The 15,252-nt window shown below is 33.8% G+C and overlaps 1 protein-coding gene across 21 annotated transcripts in view; it reads right to left on the bottom strand.

The window, feature by feature from the left end:
* The window catches only part of LOC106874470 (rho guanine nucleotide exchange factor 7), a 206,499-nt gene that overhangs the window by 121,888 nt on the left and 69,359 nt on the right, over positions 1 to 15,252 (bottom strand). For 20 of the 21 annotated variants that reach the window (XM_052966471.1, XM_052966465.1, XM_052966469.1 and 17 more), the window contains exons 9-13: positions 13,069 to 13,149; positions 11,038 to 11,187; positions 8,610 to 8,685; positions 5,669 to 5,793; positions 4,688 to 4,702 (exon numbers count right to left, since the gene is read on the bottom strand). In XM_052966471.1, coding sequence (XP_052822431.1) covers positions 4,688 to 4,702; positions 5,669 to 5,793; positions 8,610 to 8,685; positions 11,038 to 11,187; positions 13,069 to 13,149 — 447 coding nt within the window. The remainder of the gene's footprint in view (positions 1 to 4,687; positions 4,703 to 5,668; positions 5,794 to 8,609; positions 8,686 to 11,037; positions 11,188 to 13,068; positions 13,150 to 15,252) is intronic. The other variant, XM_052966456.1, reaches the window with a different exon arrangement.

Genomic DNA, 15,252 nt, shown 5'->3' with positions numbered 1-15,252 from the left:
CACACACACACACACACACATATATTATAAATATAACATTTGTGTACACACAGACACAACTCATAGACAAGTATGATCATCACTGGGATGCAAAATTCTTATGCAAAATTTTAGGTCCAATAGGGCTTGCACAACACCTCACAGACATTCTCCACCCTATTGACATGAGCTAGAGACAAGCCCAGACAAGATATCTAATGCTGGTATGGATTGCAGGTTCAGGAATATGGGAGCGCCATGATCTCAAATGCAAACAAAAGATTCCCGAAATGTCCAATGCCATTCCCGACATATCCAGTTTTATATCAAAGTGACCAACAGCCATGCTTTAATGAAAGCTGAGGTACCTTACTCTGAGTGGTCTTCCAGCATACTGGAACCCCTGAGTGCCCATGCTATCATTAGATAAGTCATTGAACCAACACTAGGTTCATCCGTTCATCAGGTCTTTTTAGTCCTGATGGGTTTCTAGCAACCCTCCTCACCAGTCTAGCCTGTTGGGGGTGCCAATTTACTCACCAATGTAACAGGTTGTACTGGATTTCATGTTACCATGTTACTCATGTGAATGCTACTCATGAGAATATGTATGTATATATTTTAAGCCAGTTTCCAAAAATTTGTACACAATATGTAGAACATTATCACTTCATAATCTATAAGGCTCAAGTGAGGCCCACAAGTTAGTACTGATCCCACAACTGGGACACTGCTATATGCACTGACATCCTAGACTGCATCCAGGGAAGAGTGTTGAGCTGACTAGCATTCAAACACTGATGGAGATATTAACAAAATTCATCATCCTTTATCATCAGTTGATATCCACTTCCAAAAAATGGATGGTTTGAGCAGTTTGAAAGGATCCAACAAACTGCAGAACTGCAACATGCTCTAATATCTCAGTTTTGGCATGATTTCTATGGCTGGATGCCTTTCCTAAAAACCCACCACTTTATAGACTATTCTGAGTTCATACACCAAATTTTACACATTTAATATATATATATTGTGTAGAACTATCTAAGGTCCTATGCAGTGTGATTGAACCATGAATCAAATAGTTGCAAAGCAAGCTTCTAATCATATCTTTATTAATAACTTGTAACATGAGTGACTGCGAAATGTAACGATAATTATGAGCAATAGGTTAGAGTTGACCAATCCCTGTCTTATATAATAAACCTTTAACTTCTACATATAAAATAGATGATCAAAGACAAAATTACAATGGACATTATCTAATAAGTACTAGATTAATACCCATTGACTTTTGATAACTAGAATAATAATTGTGGCCAATTAATATTTCTATCATATTCTAAGTTGACAAGCTAGAGACATTTTGAAGTAAGACGAAAGAATGTATCCAACATACCAATAAATCTGAATGGATTGCTGGGACATGAGGTATCACCTAATTACAACGCACATGGAAAATCACAAACATTTGTAGGATTAGAAAAATATGGTAAAGTCTTAACATACAGCCACGTTTCCAAAAATGCTGTAGATTTTGATCTCAACTAGTATGATATTTCTACAAAGGTACGGTTATCATGATAGATGTGGGTGTGCAAGTATAGAGGGCATTAAACACCTAGTCAAAAAAAGTGATTAGTACCTTATCACTAATGACATCAGGAGCCAAAGCCTGAAATAAGAAATAAATGGTTTAGTCCAATACAAGAATGTGCTTAAGATTGTACAACAGGTGGAACAGCTTGACTGCAAAACTGAAAATATTGTGTTAGCTCACTATAGTAAAATTGAACTCCCATGACATTAGGCTAAATGTGTTATTATTATTGTTGTTGAGTTCACCAATATCATCAAGATTCAAGAGAAGACTATAAAAAATACAAATATATATTTAAAAAATAGAAAAAAAAGCTTTTATGACAAGTCATCTTAATTACCCCACCACCATAACAAGTCACTTTGACCTATTACAGTTATCATAATACAGTTAGCATGCTAACTTTTGACAGGTAGCAGAACAGATGACTCTACCTAAGTGTTGCCTTAAATGTTGACAAGTCACATTATGAGTAAAAATCTCAGATAGATATAATTTATCTTTATTAAGGAAAGAATTTATGACAAAACAACTATCGTCAGTATGATGCATAAAAAAGACTTCAAGAACTCAAGCGGTTCTTTATGCTTTCTTTTTCCCCTTTATTTTTCTATTAACATTATATATAGATCCAGCCTGTTTTAAAATTAACATACTTCCTTGCTCATAAGATGCTACAAGTGATGAAATACACCCTACAATTAGGAAGGTATATTTTAGAAGGTTTTTTTTTTTTCAATGATTTATGACCATATTATCAAAGATGTATTTTGTAAAAATATTTAATTTAGAATAAAATAGTTGTGCATTAACAAAATTTAGTACATCACTACTAGCTATGGACACTACAGACTTTTCACAAAGCTTGACTACATTACAGTTACTTACCAAGTCTCAACTATATACTGTAGAGATCAGTCTGCACTCACAACCCAGTGAGACAGAAATAGCCAATAAAAAAAAATTATTTACATTATTTACATTTGACGGATATTTGTCCTCATCTTGTTTGTTGTTAACACGTTTCAGCTGATATACCCTCCAGCCTTCATCAGGTGTTTTAGGGAAATTTCGAACCTGGGTTCTCATTCCTAAGGTATTTTTTGATATTATTATTATCATTATTCAGGTCACTGCTTGGAATCAAACTCGGAATTTTGGGGTCAGTTGCTCATGCTCTTAACCACTACGCCAACAAACAAGATGAGGACAAATATCATTCAAATGTAAATAATGTACATAATTCCTTAGCTTTTTTTGAGAATGCTGCAGATAGTTGAAGACTCCACAATCAGTTTAATGTCTATTAACATCTATCTAATAATATCTTAATATTAACACAGTAAACAATTGCAGCTATAATCTACACCACTATTACAAGCATTAACTGTTTCTGAGCCATTACTATCTTCACAGTGAAATTCATCTTCAGAACCAATCATTGCATTAATGATTCCACATTTTTTTAAATGCATTTGCTACTATTTCTACTCTTACAACGGCTGTCCATCTGTGGAATAATATATTGCTTCAGTAATTCTGTAGGGGTTACTAAATTCACAGCTATCATTCACTTGTTCCCTTCTTACATAAATATTACAATGACTTGTTAAATGAATTGCCAAGTGGTTATAACAGTAATGCCTTGGACATTATCATCTTTGATGAGATTGTATACCACATACCACATTTATGGACTATCTATATTTTTAACACAGCCCCCACTTCCCTCCCACTTATGTAAATTTTGTTTCTTTATGAAGTTCACTTTCTTCATTCTTGTTTTCATTAATGCTTCTTGTTTCACATTTTATATATTTGTTCCAGTTGCTCATAGTTTACTACTGCATAGTTACTCAGTTGCTATATTGTTTGGCATAGTCAACAACTTATAGTTTATAACTAATTATTATGTGTATCTGTCTTCTCTCTTAATTGCAATTATGTTGTAAAATCAACGATTGTCGGAGAAATAACTAAACTGACAGATAACAGATAGTACTTAGCTTAATGGCACTTCTGCCAATCTACAAATGGCATGAGAGGTACAGTTGATTCACCACAAAACAAACAAAATAAATGATTTTCTGTTAACAGAGCCAGTAGACACTTGTAAATTTCAAACTAGTTACCATCAATAAATATTAAAAACTAATCAGTATGGTAATATACAGAGATATACCTTTTACATGTCAGTTGTATTTGTAGGCTTTTATTATGAGATTACAATTCTACTAAAGACTGGACCCAGATGTTGAAGTACTACCTGACCCTTCTATGATAAAGCCCAGGGTGATTTTCACTTTTTTTTTCTGGGAGGTAGGGATGGGGGTGAGGATGGAATCTTTTTTTTCCTGTGTACAAAAATGTCTTATGAATCAGGAAATATGGTATTTAGAAACTTGACTGTTATTGAATAAGTACTTGGATTCATTTAATTAACATGTCATAATGTGAATTTAATACCATCACATTAGAACTTAATCATTGTTGATTAGCATGCCATAATAGTTTGACAAAAACATAATCAGCATTGACAAAAGATCTGCACCAATTATAAGTAACAGTGAAATATATTCTGGACAGATTATTACATAATCACTGAAATATAAAAGACATCATGAGAAAACTAAAATCACAAGAATCAGTGGAAAAATATGAAATAAAGAAATACAATAAAGAAATAAATAAAATCACCTAAATAAATTTAAATTACAACTACTACAAACATCTGAAACACTTATAGCAAGCAGCAGACTGTCTCAGAAACAGACACAGCTTGGCATGCATAAAATTTATGACAATCAGAATAGCATTATTATCTCACAACATAGCACATGAACAGGGGTGCTTCTAACATTTGGTTGAGGTTTTATTACAAGCAACTGAAAATTTATGTAAGAGCTCTCAAGATCACTTCAAACACATCAACACTCTCCCATTCTCCTTCATCCAGTTTTTACTCTACAGCAGCAATTAGTCATATTGATATATTTTATGGTGGATCAATCAGGATGCAGGCGGTCCAAAGCACCTAGTTTTTAACTTCAAGTAAAAGGGGAACTTCACTAAGGTACCAACAAGCTAACAAAGAATTCTCCAACATACCTTTAATTCCAGCAACTAGAAGAAGATTGAAAACAAAACTCTTAGTGTTTTCAACAAGTGTTAGAATAGTGCAAGTGCACAGTATTATGTTACAGACCTGGAACTAAACCACCATTTTCACCGTTAAACTTGAAAGGAAAGACAAGTCAAATCAATAAAACTGATACTAAGTCACTCTGCAGATAAATAAAATCAAACTGTAGACTTATATTAGCTCTATTTTATGGAGCCAGTATTCTAGAGAGATATTGCTAGAAGATGACAAAAATATCAGGTGCAATGAAAGTGAAAGGCTGCTTTATATTTACAGAACTAGAACTAGATAAAGTTCTACTACAGTTAAAAAAATTTGGCACTAAAGTAGTAACAGTATCATTTCAATTAGCAGCAGCTGGAATGGTTAGTAGAAAATTCCAAATGGTGACAATGATGGCTTGTAAGTATATTGGTTTGAAGCAATATAAACAGTAAGAGTAGTTTTATCTTTAGAGTAGAATGCCTTAGATTTTGGAGGGGAAGAACAATGAGAAGTCTTGAAATTTTGGCCTTTTCCCAAAATATCATCAACGAAATGGATTATAATGGCTTCAATAAAAAGTATAACATCAGTTCTGTCGGGGAACAACAACAATAATAAAGAAGCCATATTCAGTATCAACAACAGCAGCAGCAGAGTAGTTGTCATTTTGATTCACCTCTCATTCTTATACTTGTTATACAAACGGGAGGGAAAGGGTTAGTATTACCACCACCAACACTACCAGCAGTTTTCTGGACATATGCAATATCCAAAACAATTCAATTGGAAACATATCCCAAACAGAAGAATCTCAAGATAACTAATTGAGATATAATTTGAATACTGGCTCCAAGGACCATTTCATATGGCAAACCACAAGATCACAACAAAACTCTAAAACAATATAGCTTGAAAAGAAATAGACTTGAAAAAGCAATCATAATTTTCTTTTTAATTATTACCTGTAAGCTTTGCGGTTTCAATCTGTTTGTTTGTGAATTTTTGATTTGTTGACACAACATTTCTACCCAATGGTTCAGTTCATTTCTTGTGGTACATAACACAGTCAGTTTATCGATGAGATTACCTGAAACAAAGACAACAGAAATCATTGAAAGAAACTTACAAAGCAAATGTACTGCCATTTTTCAAATATTTCATCTTCAAATTAAATGCAGCTAGATGTCTTTAGACTAAATGAAAGCACTAGTCACTGTAAGGCACTGAACCTATCACTTCACACAATTTTTTTTCTAATCCTAGACTAATAAGACTGATGCCCTTTCAGTTTTTCTTGAATCTTTAGAACTCCAAAGAGCCAGCTTGAATGAAGGTGTACTGAACACAGTCAGTCCCAAGGAGTAGAGGCCATTATAGTAGCATTAGAAAAGGTATCAAAAGGAGACAGTGCAACTGTGGGCTAATGTTGGAGTGTAACTTTGAGCAACATTATGCCAATCAGTTGGGTGGCTCTTTCCTGGGTGCAGTCTAGGATATTTGTGCATGCAGCAGCACTTTCTTAAATATAAGAGAAATATTCTTTTGTGGCTCTCGCCTGAGTCTATCAACAATTAATAGGAAGCTGAGGTATCCAGGATATACTTTCACCAGGAGGGAGCCTTAGAGACAGACCTAATAAATGGAATGATTTTAAGGGTTCAAGTTGAGTACTGCTCATAATTAGAGTGTTTGTTGAGACAATGATGGCTTCTTGATATGAATAGTATTTGCATTTGCTTGCTGCTGATAGGGACAGGATTGGCATATCTCCATTCAGAGATGTTTACAAGACCTCTGTTCATAGAGGTAGAGTGAGTTTGGCATGTGGTGTCTCTGTTCAAGTAGATGAGGCTGGCTAGGGAATGATAAGAGAGTAATGAAGAGCAATCTCATGTGAATGAGAAAGGGTGTTGTAAGATAAGATGGCAATTCATTGATATAGAGAAAGTAAGGGAGTGGTGCGAGACAAAACTGAGCTTTGGTCTATGCTGGAGTTGACAGAGGAATAGAGAGTGTTTCAACAAGATATGTAGTCATAATATGGTCTGATAAAAAGCCACCAATCTAAAAGACGAGAAATGGGGAGCCCATAGGCAGGCAAAGTTTTGACAATGTCAAGAGTGGCAACAATGCTTTCACCAAGCACCAAGTTTCTCCAAACCAAGAGCCAACTGGTGAATGACAGAGAAGAGTGGGTCATCGGTGGACCTGATTTTATGGAAACTGTATGGTTATTAAAGAGGAAGAAGGATTTGAGGTGTTGGGTGGGTGTTGTTAATAGCTGTCACCATCATCTTAGAGATATTGGAGGTGAGTGCAACAGGGCATTATATGGCAGAGAGATTGCCTTTCTTGGACATGAAACATGTTGTAGCTTGTTTCCAAAGATCAGCATAGATCTCTATATAGAGAAGGAGAGACTGAAGAGTTTGATGTGTATAGGAGCTAGCGCTGGAGTACAATGTTTGGGGATAATGGGAAAGACAATTTCAAAACTGTCGGCCTTGTTGGTTTGACATAACTGAAGGCGCTTTCACACAGAGCGTAAGTATACACAAGGCAGTGGACCTAGAAAGGTAGAAGAGGATAAAATTGGAAGGAGATATGTATATAAAGAACATAAACAGGCTGAATTTAATCAACTTTAGAAGACAAGAAATTTGAAGCATCCTTAGTTCTTTCTATTAACACCAATATTTAAAACATGGCCTGTCTATGATTCCCAGCAAAAGTGCAATCTCGGAGACTAAGGTACATGGATTTCTTAAATGCTATAAACATATTTATTGTAAATGACAAGGCAAAACTCACTGTTTCTTTATATTACCGTAAAAGCCCATGTAATTTACGCACTTTGTTTGCAAAAATTTTTTAAAAAAACATTAGGGGGTGCGTAAATTACATGAGTAGATCATTTCTAGAATTTTATTTTTTTTTGAAATTTTATTTTGTTGAAGAAGATGTACAAAAACAAAAAACCTTTGTACCAGAAGTTGACTCATTTAATGTCAGAATAGGTTTTTACAGAAAAAATAATATCCTAAATATACATAATGAAGTTGAATTTTATTTATGCTGAATGGTATAATACTTTTTCTACATAAATTTACTAAAACCATTAAATGGTTAACTAGTTTTTGATGTGTGATGTTCATGCCATCACAATGGGGTACATATTTAATTTCTCCTTCGCAATAAACAATTCATAAGTTCTGCCCATACTGACAATAACGGTAATGACAAATTTTTGAGTTTGCTTGACATTTTATAATTGTGAAAGGGATTAAAATTTCAATACTATGTATCAAAGGATCCAACAAGAATAGATGGAAAAGAACTCTGTTTACATAATCAGCATGATTGGTCACCTTCCTCTGTCAGTTGAGTAAAGTGTCATCCAAGCTAATGCTTATTGGTAATTAACTTAATTTGTAACAACTGTGCATATTTATCAGCTTTGTTATTGTTGGTAATTCTCATCAACAACTTTTCCTGTGATAGTGATTTGAGAAGACATACAGCAGTATGCTAAAGATCAGACAAAATCTCTTGTGGGCAAGAAATGTAAAATAAAGTTTATTATAAACAGCACAAACACTTTGTAATTTAATAGCTTTCATTGTGATAACTGTTAAACAGAAATTATTTTTATTTTGTGAAAATTTAATAAAATCTAATCATAAGTGAAATTATGCTAAACACAACTAAATTGAAAACAGTTTTCTCCTGGCTATATCAGCATTTCTGAAAACTTTTAGGTGCAAATTTTACATGAGTAGAAGCTTTTTTTTAACAAATATTATCCTGAAAATCACCTGGGTAAATTACACAGGTGTGCAATTACATGGGTTTTTACGGTAATCTGTAGGTTAAAAAAAAAAGCAAAGAAAATGCATAACTTACCAGTGATTTCATAGCTATTAGGCATATTTTCGACTTCAGATTTATTTACAGACAACCCACTCAACTTCAGCTGCCCCTGTAATTAAGAAAGAACAAATTAAAGCATCCATAATCAATCATTCAGTAAAATAACACCGAAATGGCATCCATTATCCAGTATTCAATAAATAATAAATCATCATTTATCTATTTTTTTATCTAACATGTTGAATACAATGGTTAAAACAGAAAAAACTCAAAGTAATAATCTCCAATAATTAAATAATTATTACAAATTTCTAATTTAAAACCATACAAAACACTGCTGACTTTAAAAATCATGGATCAAAATTGAAATGAAGTTGAATAAATAGCCATTCATTAATCTTCAATAACTTTAACATCTTTGTCACATTTCTGTGAAAAATGCAACCAATACTTTTCACATGATCACTAGAAAAGAATTTATTTCTGGTTGAAGAGTTCATTTAATATTTTAAAATTATCTTTCATATGTGATGGCACCTGTGCCCAGCGTCGCCTTTCTGGCACCTGTGCCCAGCGTCGCCTTTCTGGCACTTGTGCCTGTGGCATGTGTAAGGACTTTTGAGCGAGATCGTTGCCAGTGCCCCTGGACTGGTTCTTGTGCAGGTGGCACATAAAATACACCATTTTGAGCGTGGCCGTTGCCAGTACCGCCTGACTGGTCTTCGTGCCGGTGGTATGTAAAAGCACCCATTACATTCTCAGAGTGGTTGGCGTTAGGAAGGGCATCCAGCTGTAGAAACTCTGCCAAATCAGATTGGAGCCTGGTGTAGCCATCTGGTTTCACCAGTCCTCAGTCAAATCGTCCAACCCATGTTAGAATGGAAAGCAGACGTTAAACAATGATGATGATGATGATGATGATGATGTATAAGAAAAACGAGAAAATGTAACAATTTACATCTTTTTGATGAAAAATGAGGCTTTTGTTGTTATTCTTGTTTAGGCCTAAGCTAGTTTTATTTGAGTAGGCCAACAATTAAAGGCCTTTTTGACTGTGAACTTTTGTCTTTTTCTATTCTCTTTTTTGCTTTAGCAATAAGTGTCTCCAGAACTAAAACTGGGTGCTGAAAAAAGTTCCTGACTTTGGGTAAAAGAAAATACGGGAGGATCAGGTATGATTTTATTCAACATATTCCCACACACACTTATTGCAGCAGTCCAGTTTTTCTGAGGCTTTTCACAATACCCTTAAACCAAGCTTTTCACGATTCCCTTAAAGCCAGGAACTTTTCAACACCCTCTCGTATAATGAGTCCCCTTTTATCTAATAAGATAATAGAGTATGATCTGAGGGAAAATTTTTGCTATTTCTAGCCTGTCAAGCAACCATATAAAGGTTCCTTTGTTTGGTCATATAAAATTAGTTAACTTTACAACTTCATTTTATTCAATTATAAATCAAAGCATTAAGCTGATAGGAAAAAAAGTTTTCATTTCACATCAGATATTTCTACAAACCTCTTGACATTATTACTCTAAGTAAACAGTTCTTAATTATTTAACATTTCATTAACCCTTTAGCATTCAGATTTCTTTGTCAAATGTATTGCTTATTTATTTACATTCTTTTGAATTCATTCTGCATTATCTCATAGCTTAGAAATTCCAATGACATGAATGTTTATTTTTAGAATAACATTGTTTGGTAAGTGTGAGAGGCTGGATCTGGCTAGTTTGAACAGAAAACAAGTACAATATTTGGGGCAGATATGGCCAGTTTGAATGCTAAAGGATTAAATTAGCTATCATCATCATTTGTATGAAAATGAAGGTTTAGCCTTCCAGCTGAAACAATTTTACCAATCTACAGTACTACAATATTTTGTATTTTTAATCCTCTCTGAAGAAGGGTAGCACCTCTGGCTCTTTTCAAGGACTCTGTGACTTATTGAAGGGAAGAAGTTATCCTTGAACAAGAGATTTGGCTTAAATGCTTGCTAGAAAATAGACTAAAAACATCTAAGGACCAAGTGGTAATGTTAAACCAAACAAACAGCTTTAGTCTACCACCCAAGAATAGGGAAGGTCTTTCCATCAGGTTTCCACAGAGTTTCTGTTAACCAAACTGTGCTCACTCAACTTTGGTCAACTTGAGTTTGATTAGGACATTTAGATATAAAAATCCATCTAATCAAAAGTAAAACATTGCAGGTGGAAACACAGCTAAATGCATAAGTAGAGCTAGCACAGGACATATTGATACAGTGAATGCTGGTAATGCATCATGCGTAAGGATGAAATCTAGCAAACACATCCATCAGATGCCAGTAGATAAAAAAAATTTAAAAAGTAGTAGTGGTAATGGTGGTGGTAGTAGTGGCAGTGATGATACCAAGTTGTTTAGAAAAACAGTATTTTAAAGCAATTCAATTAAAACATGTTGGCAATACATTTTACTAACCTCATAATGGTAGCCACTCAACCTTGGGCCTAAAGACAACATTACAAGTACATTCTGGAATAAAACAAATACGCGATCCAATTTTTCACCAGTGTGTGTAATTAGTTTAACTTGTGACAAATAGACAACTTCACCAAGTTGCGTAATTTCCTGCAAAGAGAGAAAGTAAACAAATCTATATAAATATGCAGAAACAAGATACAAACAGAATGATGGAGTTATTTTGAAATAAAATGGAATAAACTAAAATAACTACTACTACTACTACTACTACTACTACTGTAGTTCCCCATTTATTGTTCTATGCACAAAGGAATGGACATCATTGAAACTAAGCCAACATGGTTGTATTACACTTTAGTTTGAATAATCACTATTATCCTAACATTTCAAATACTTATATTTCATGTCTTTATTGAATTTGCTTTTACACTTCCTTTTCAATATTTGTTTATATTTTTATTGATTTATTTTTATTCATCACAATAAGCTATAATTGTCAATGAGTTTATCCAGGAAAGTAGAATTTGTGAATTAAGAAGGAAACTTATGCTAACTGGTATAATCATGTTCAGAACAAACAATCAAATGCAAATTGCAAACTGAATGAATATTGTTAAATGAAAGTCAATTCATGATTCTTAAAATAATCATGAAGCTCCCATAATTTACAAGAATGACAGAGTTATTCATTTCAACAAGCCTATATTGAATTTGATTATGATTTAACAGATAAGCTTCCATCTATTTATTTTTTTCTTTCTTTCTTCTTTCTTCAACCATCTAATTGGAGAGGGCATTCTGACACTAATGGGAAGAAGAGAAGTTAACCACAGACTTGTAACTTGGTCTGCATGTTCACAACAAAGTGGATTCTGCTAAAGGTACCCAAATACTAATAAAACACAAACTAAGATTGAATAATTTAAGTGGCAAGATCACTGCACAAACTGTAAATAATTCAATATCATTAGTCCTATATTCATTTCTGGCTATAGTACTCTATGATAGACTCAAAATAAGTAGCATACACAGGAGTGATTTCTCACCAATTTCTCTAGGAAGGCAAGAAGCACAAAATTTGAAAAAAGGTTTGGTTGTAAAGTGGAGTATGGCATATAAGTCTTTTCAGCCTGAATGAAAAAGTGATTTTAGTATGGAATTAAATGGAAAGTTACTGCCATTTTACAGCACTTATGATATTTAAGTAAACAAAAAATTATTTTTAAAAATCCACTTCACTTCACAAAGCTTGTGAGCAATTGTAGCTACTAGAGTAACATGAAATTAAGTGCTTTGCTAAAGAACACAAGTCACCCAGTTCAGAAATTAAAACTACAGTTTTATGACCACTAACATCCTAACTACTAACATCCTAACCACTAAGCCACACATCTCCATTATCGTTATAATGACACACAGAAAAATTTCAACACCAGAGATAAGAAATGAAAATAGAATATACCAGGATATAATAATGCATAACATTTTGTGAAACCACTTTATCAATTCTACTGCTATCAGTGCACCACCCCAAAATTATTTCCTTTGTGTTGTGTACCAAAAACATATCAGCCAAACCCATATCATCTTATTCCAAGTTTATGTATATCACAGAATCTCAAGAAAGAAGCATAAGTAAAGTGAAATAAACCCACTAAGTATTGAAATCAGGTTACAATCATGGCTTGCTTGGAACTTGCCAGAACCATCTTGCACTCAAACTAATTATTTTACTTTGTAAATAAATGTATCTTAAGATAATAAAAATGAAGACTAAGAAATGCCTTTCTTCCATTGAATTATTATATTATAATATCAGCTAAAAATATGACAATCTTAATTAAGATCAAAATTAACTTATTTGATGCTTATTCCTGTATATTTTAACTAAAACCCTATTTGACAAATTCAAAACCTAGTATAACACAGTTTCGTCCAAAAGTTGAAACTATAGCAATGGTTGAATAAAAATTAATCAGAAATTTACGAAAGCATTGACATAAAATAAAATTCATGAATTGAACATACCTCTCCTTCCCAACCTTTAATGCTGCTGTGGATAATTTCATACTCCATCTCTTTCCGCTTTCTAACTTCAGTACAGGAATTCTATAATATAAAGAGAAATGAAATAGTGTTATTTTTAAAATACAAGTGGAAAACAATGGTACAGTATCATGGAAAGTTCAAGAAAAAATTTTAATCATTATGGATGTTGCTGGAAACTACTAAGGTATAAGACGTAGAATGTTACCATTAAACAGTTTAGACTTTCAAGATTTCCTTATTATAATTGAAAGCATACTTGAATAATAAGATGTTGGTAAATGAAGTTTGCCACCTTGTTTTAATTCCTTGCTGAAACAGTTTTCAAAATTGTGAGAGCATACATACAACTGATCTCTTATTCTTATAATAGGTCACTAGAACTAAGAAGATAGGAAGAGTTATCAAACTAGAAAAGATATACTTTGCAGAACATGGCTGAGATATATACAAGTACTAAACTTTAGGCTCTATACAGAATTTGCTGCAAACCCTGGTGTGACTGCCTGTAACATGGAGGAGAGGAAGTTCAATAAATACAGGAGCCTGTCCGGCTGCTATCAGTTTATGCCAGTCGCCGTTGAAACGTCAGATGTTCAAGGACTCCATACTACCCATTTCTTCCGCAAAATAGGGGTAACAGTGGCCCATCAAAGAAATGAGCCCTGCAAGGAATAGTGACTGCTGCAGTGAGTGTCGCGGGCCATTCTCTGCAACAATGCCATTGCGGTCATCATTGTGGACCACAGCTAAGCATCCTACTTGTTCTGGGATATGTGGCCCATCACCCCTCCCCTCCATCTTCTGCCACTTTACTTCCTACCACATTTCTTTTTCATTTTTTCCCCTTTTCTTCTCTCTCTTCTTTCCTGTTTCTTTGTATCAGTGTGAATCTTTCAAATTTAACATTTACATCAAATAATCAATTTACACTATATACTTGTCATTGCAAATTGCATTCATAGAAAAAGAAATTTAAATCAGATATACTCTGAAGCCACTCTCTGAGTGGTTGGCGTTAGGAAGGGCATCCAGCTGTAGAAACTCTGCCAAATTAGATTGGAGCCTGGTGTTGCCATCCGGTTTCACCAGTCCCCAGTCAAATCGTCCAACCCATGCTAGCATGGAAAGCGGACGTTAAATGATGATGATGATGATGAGGAAAAAAACTGATGTTTAAATGACAAAGATGATGATAGTGGTAATGATGATCAACAAGTACAACTTTGATAGGTTTTGGCCAGTATTGGCCCAGGCCATGTCTAACTTAACACTACTACCTATATTTAAACAAATATTCATGTGGCACTTATTTCACATCATTTCCAATGTTAATATCTTTTTAATGGTAGGCATACATAATCCTAGATATGTCAACTATTCATCCATCTATTATTTTCAACTCAAACAGTTGTAGGGTAAAATTCCCAAAATAAATTTACATAGATTATCACAGAGTTATTTATACCAGCAGAAAGACTGCCCTCTGGGTGGTTTTCTACTAGTCACTTCATATTATTTTCACATTTGATTCCCATTCCTAATAATTTCTATGATATTTCACACCTAATTATTTCCTTGTATAATAGTGCTCACTTGCTTAGTAAATATTGCTTTCATTATTTTATCTCAGTCATAATCTCTCTTTTTTGAACAAACATCAAGGTAGTTCAACTACAGAGAGGAAAAGCAATTTGTCAGATTTCACCGTCCCCTCAAAGCAATATAGAGATTTCAATTCAGTAGCCTATCAATTAGCTTTGCAGTGTGTGTGAGACAGAGAGGGGAAGAGAGAACATTGCAAACAATGAATAAAATAAACATGAAATGAAAAAATTGTATAAATAAAAGGGCATAACTACAGATGTATATGCACCCAACTTTGTTGCCTCATAACATCCAAGAAAATAGTTTTTAAGGAAATTTTTTTACAAATACTGCTTAGATGTTGTGGCTTCAGAGTATATAGGGATGTATGGAAAAGAATTTTCCTGCGGGGTGGAGAGAGGAGTTTCAGAAAACTCACCTGATCTTTTTTCTCTCATAACTTTCAGGAAAATGGGTATCTTTTAATGAAAGTTTATACAAATACCTTTCAAATGGCATAGATTACAATTATAAAGAACTTTGTGTATGAAATGTTTTTTCCGAGGGGGTGGGAAGAGG

Source organism: Octopus bimaculoides, chromosome 3 (genome assembly GCF_001194135.2).
Source record: "Octopus bimaculoides isolate UCB-OBI-ISO-001 chromosome 3, ASM119413v2, whole genome shotgun sequence".
Lineage (NCBI taxonomy): Eukaryota > Metazoa > Mollusca > Cephalopoda > Octopoda > Octopodidae > Octopus > Octopus bimaculoides.
This window is presented reverse-complemented; position numbering and strand designations above follow the sequence as displayed.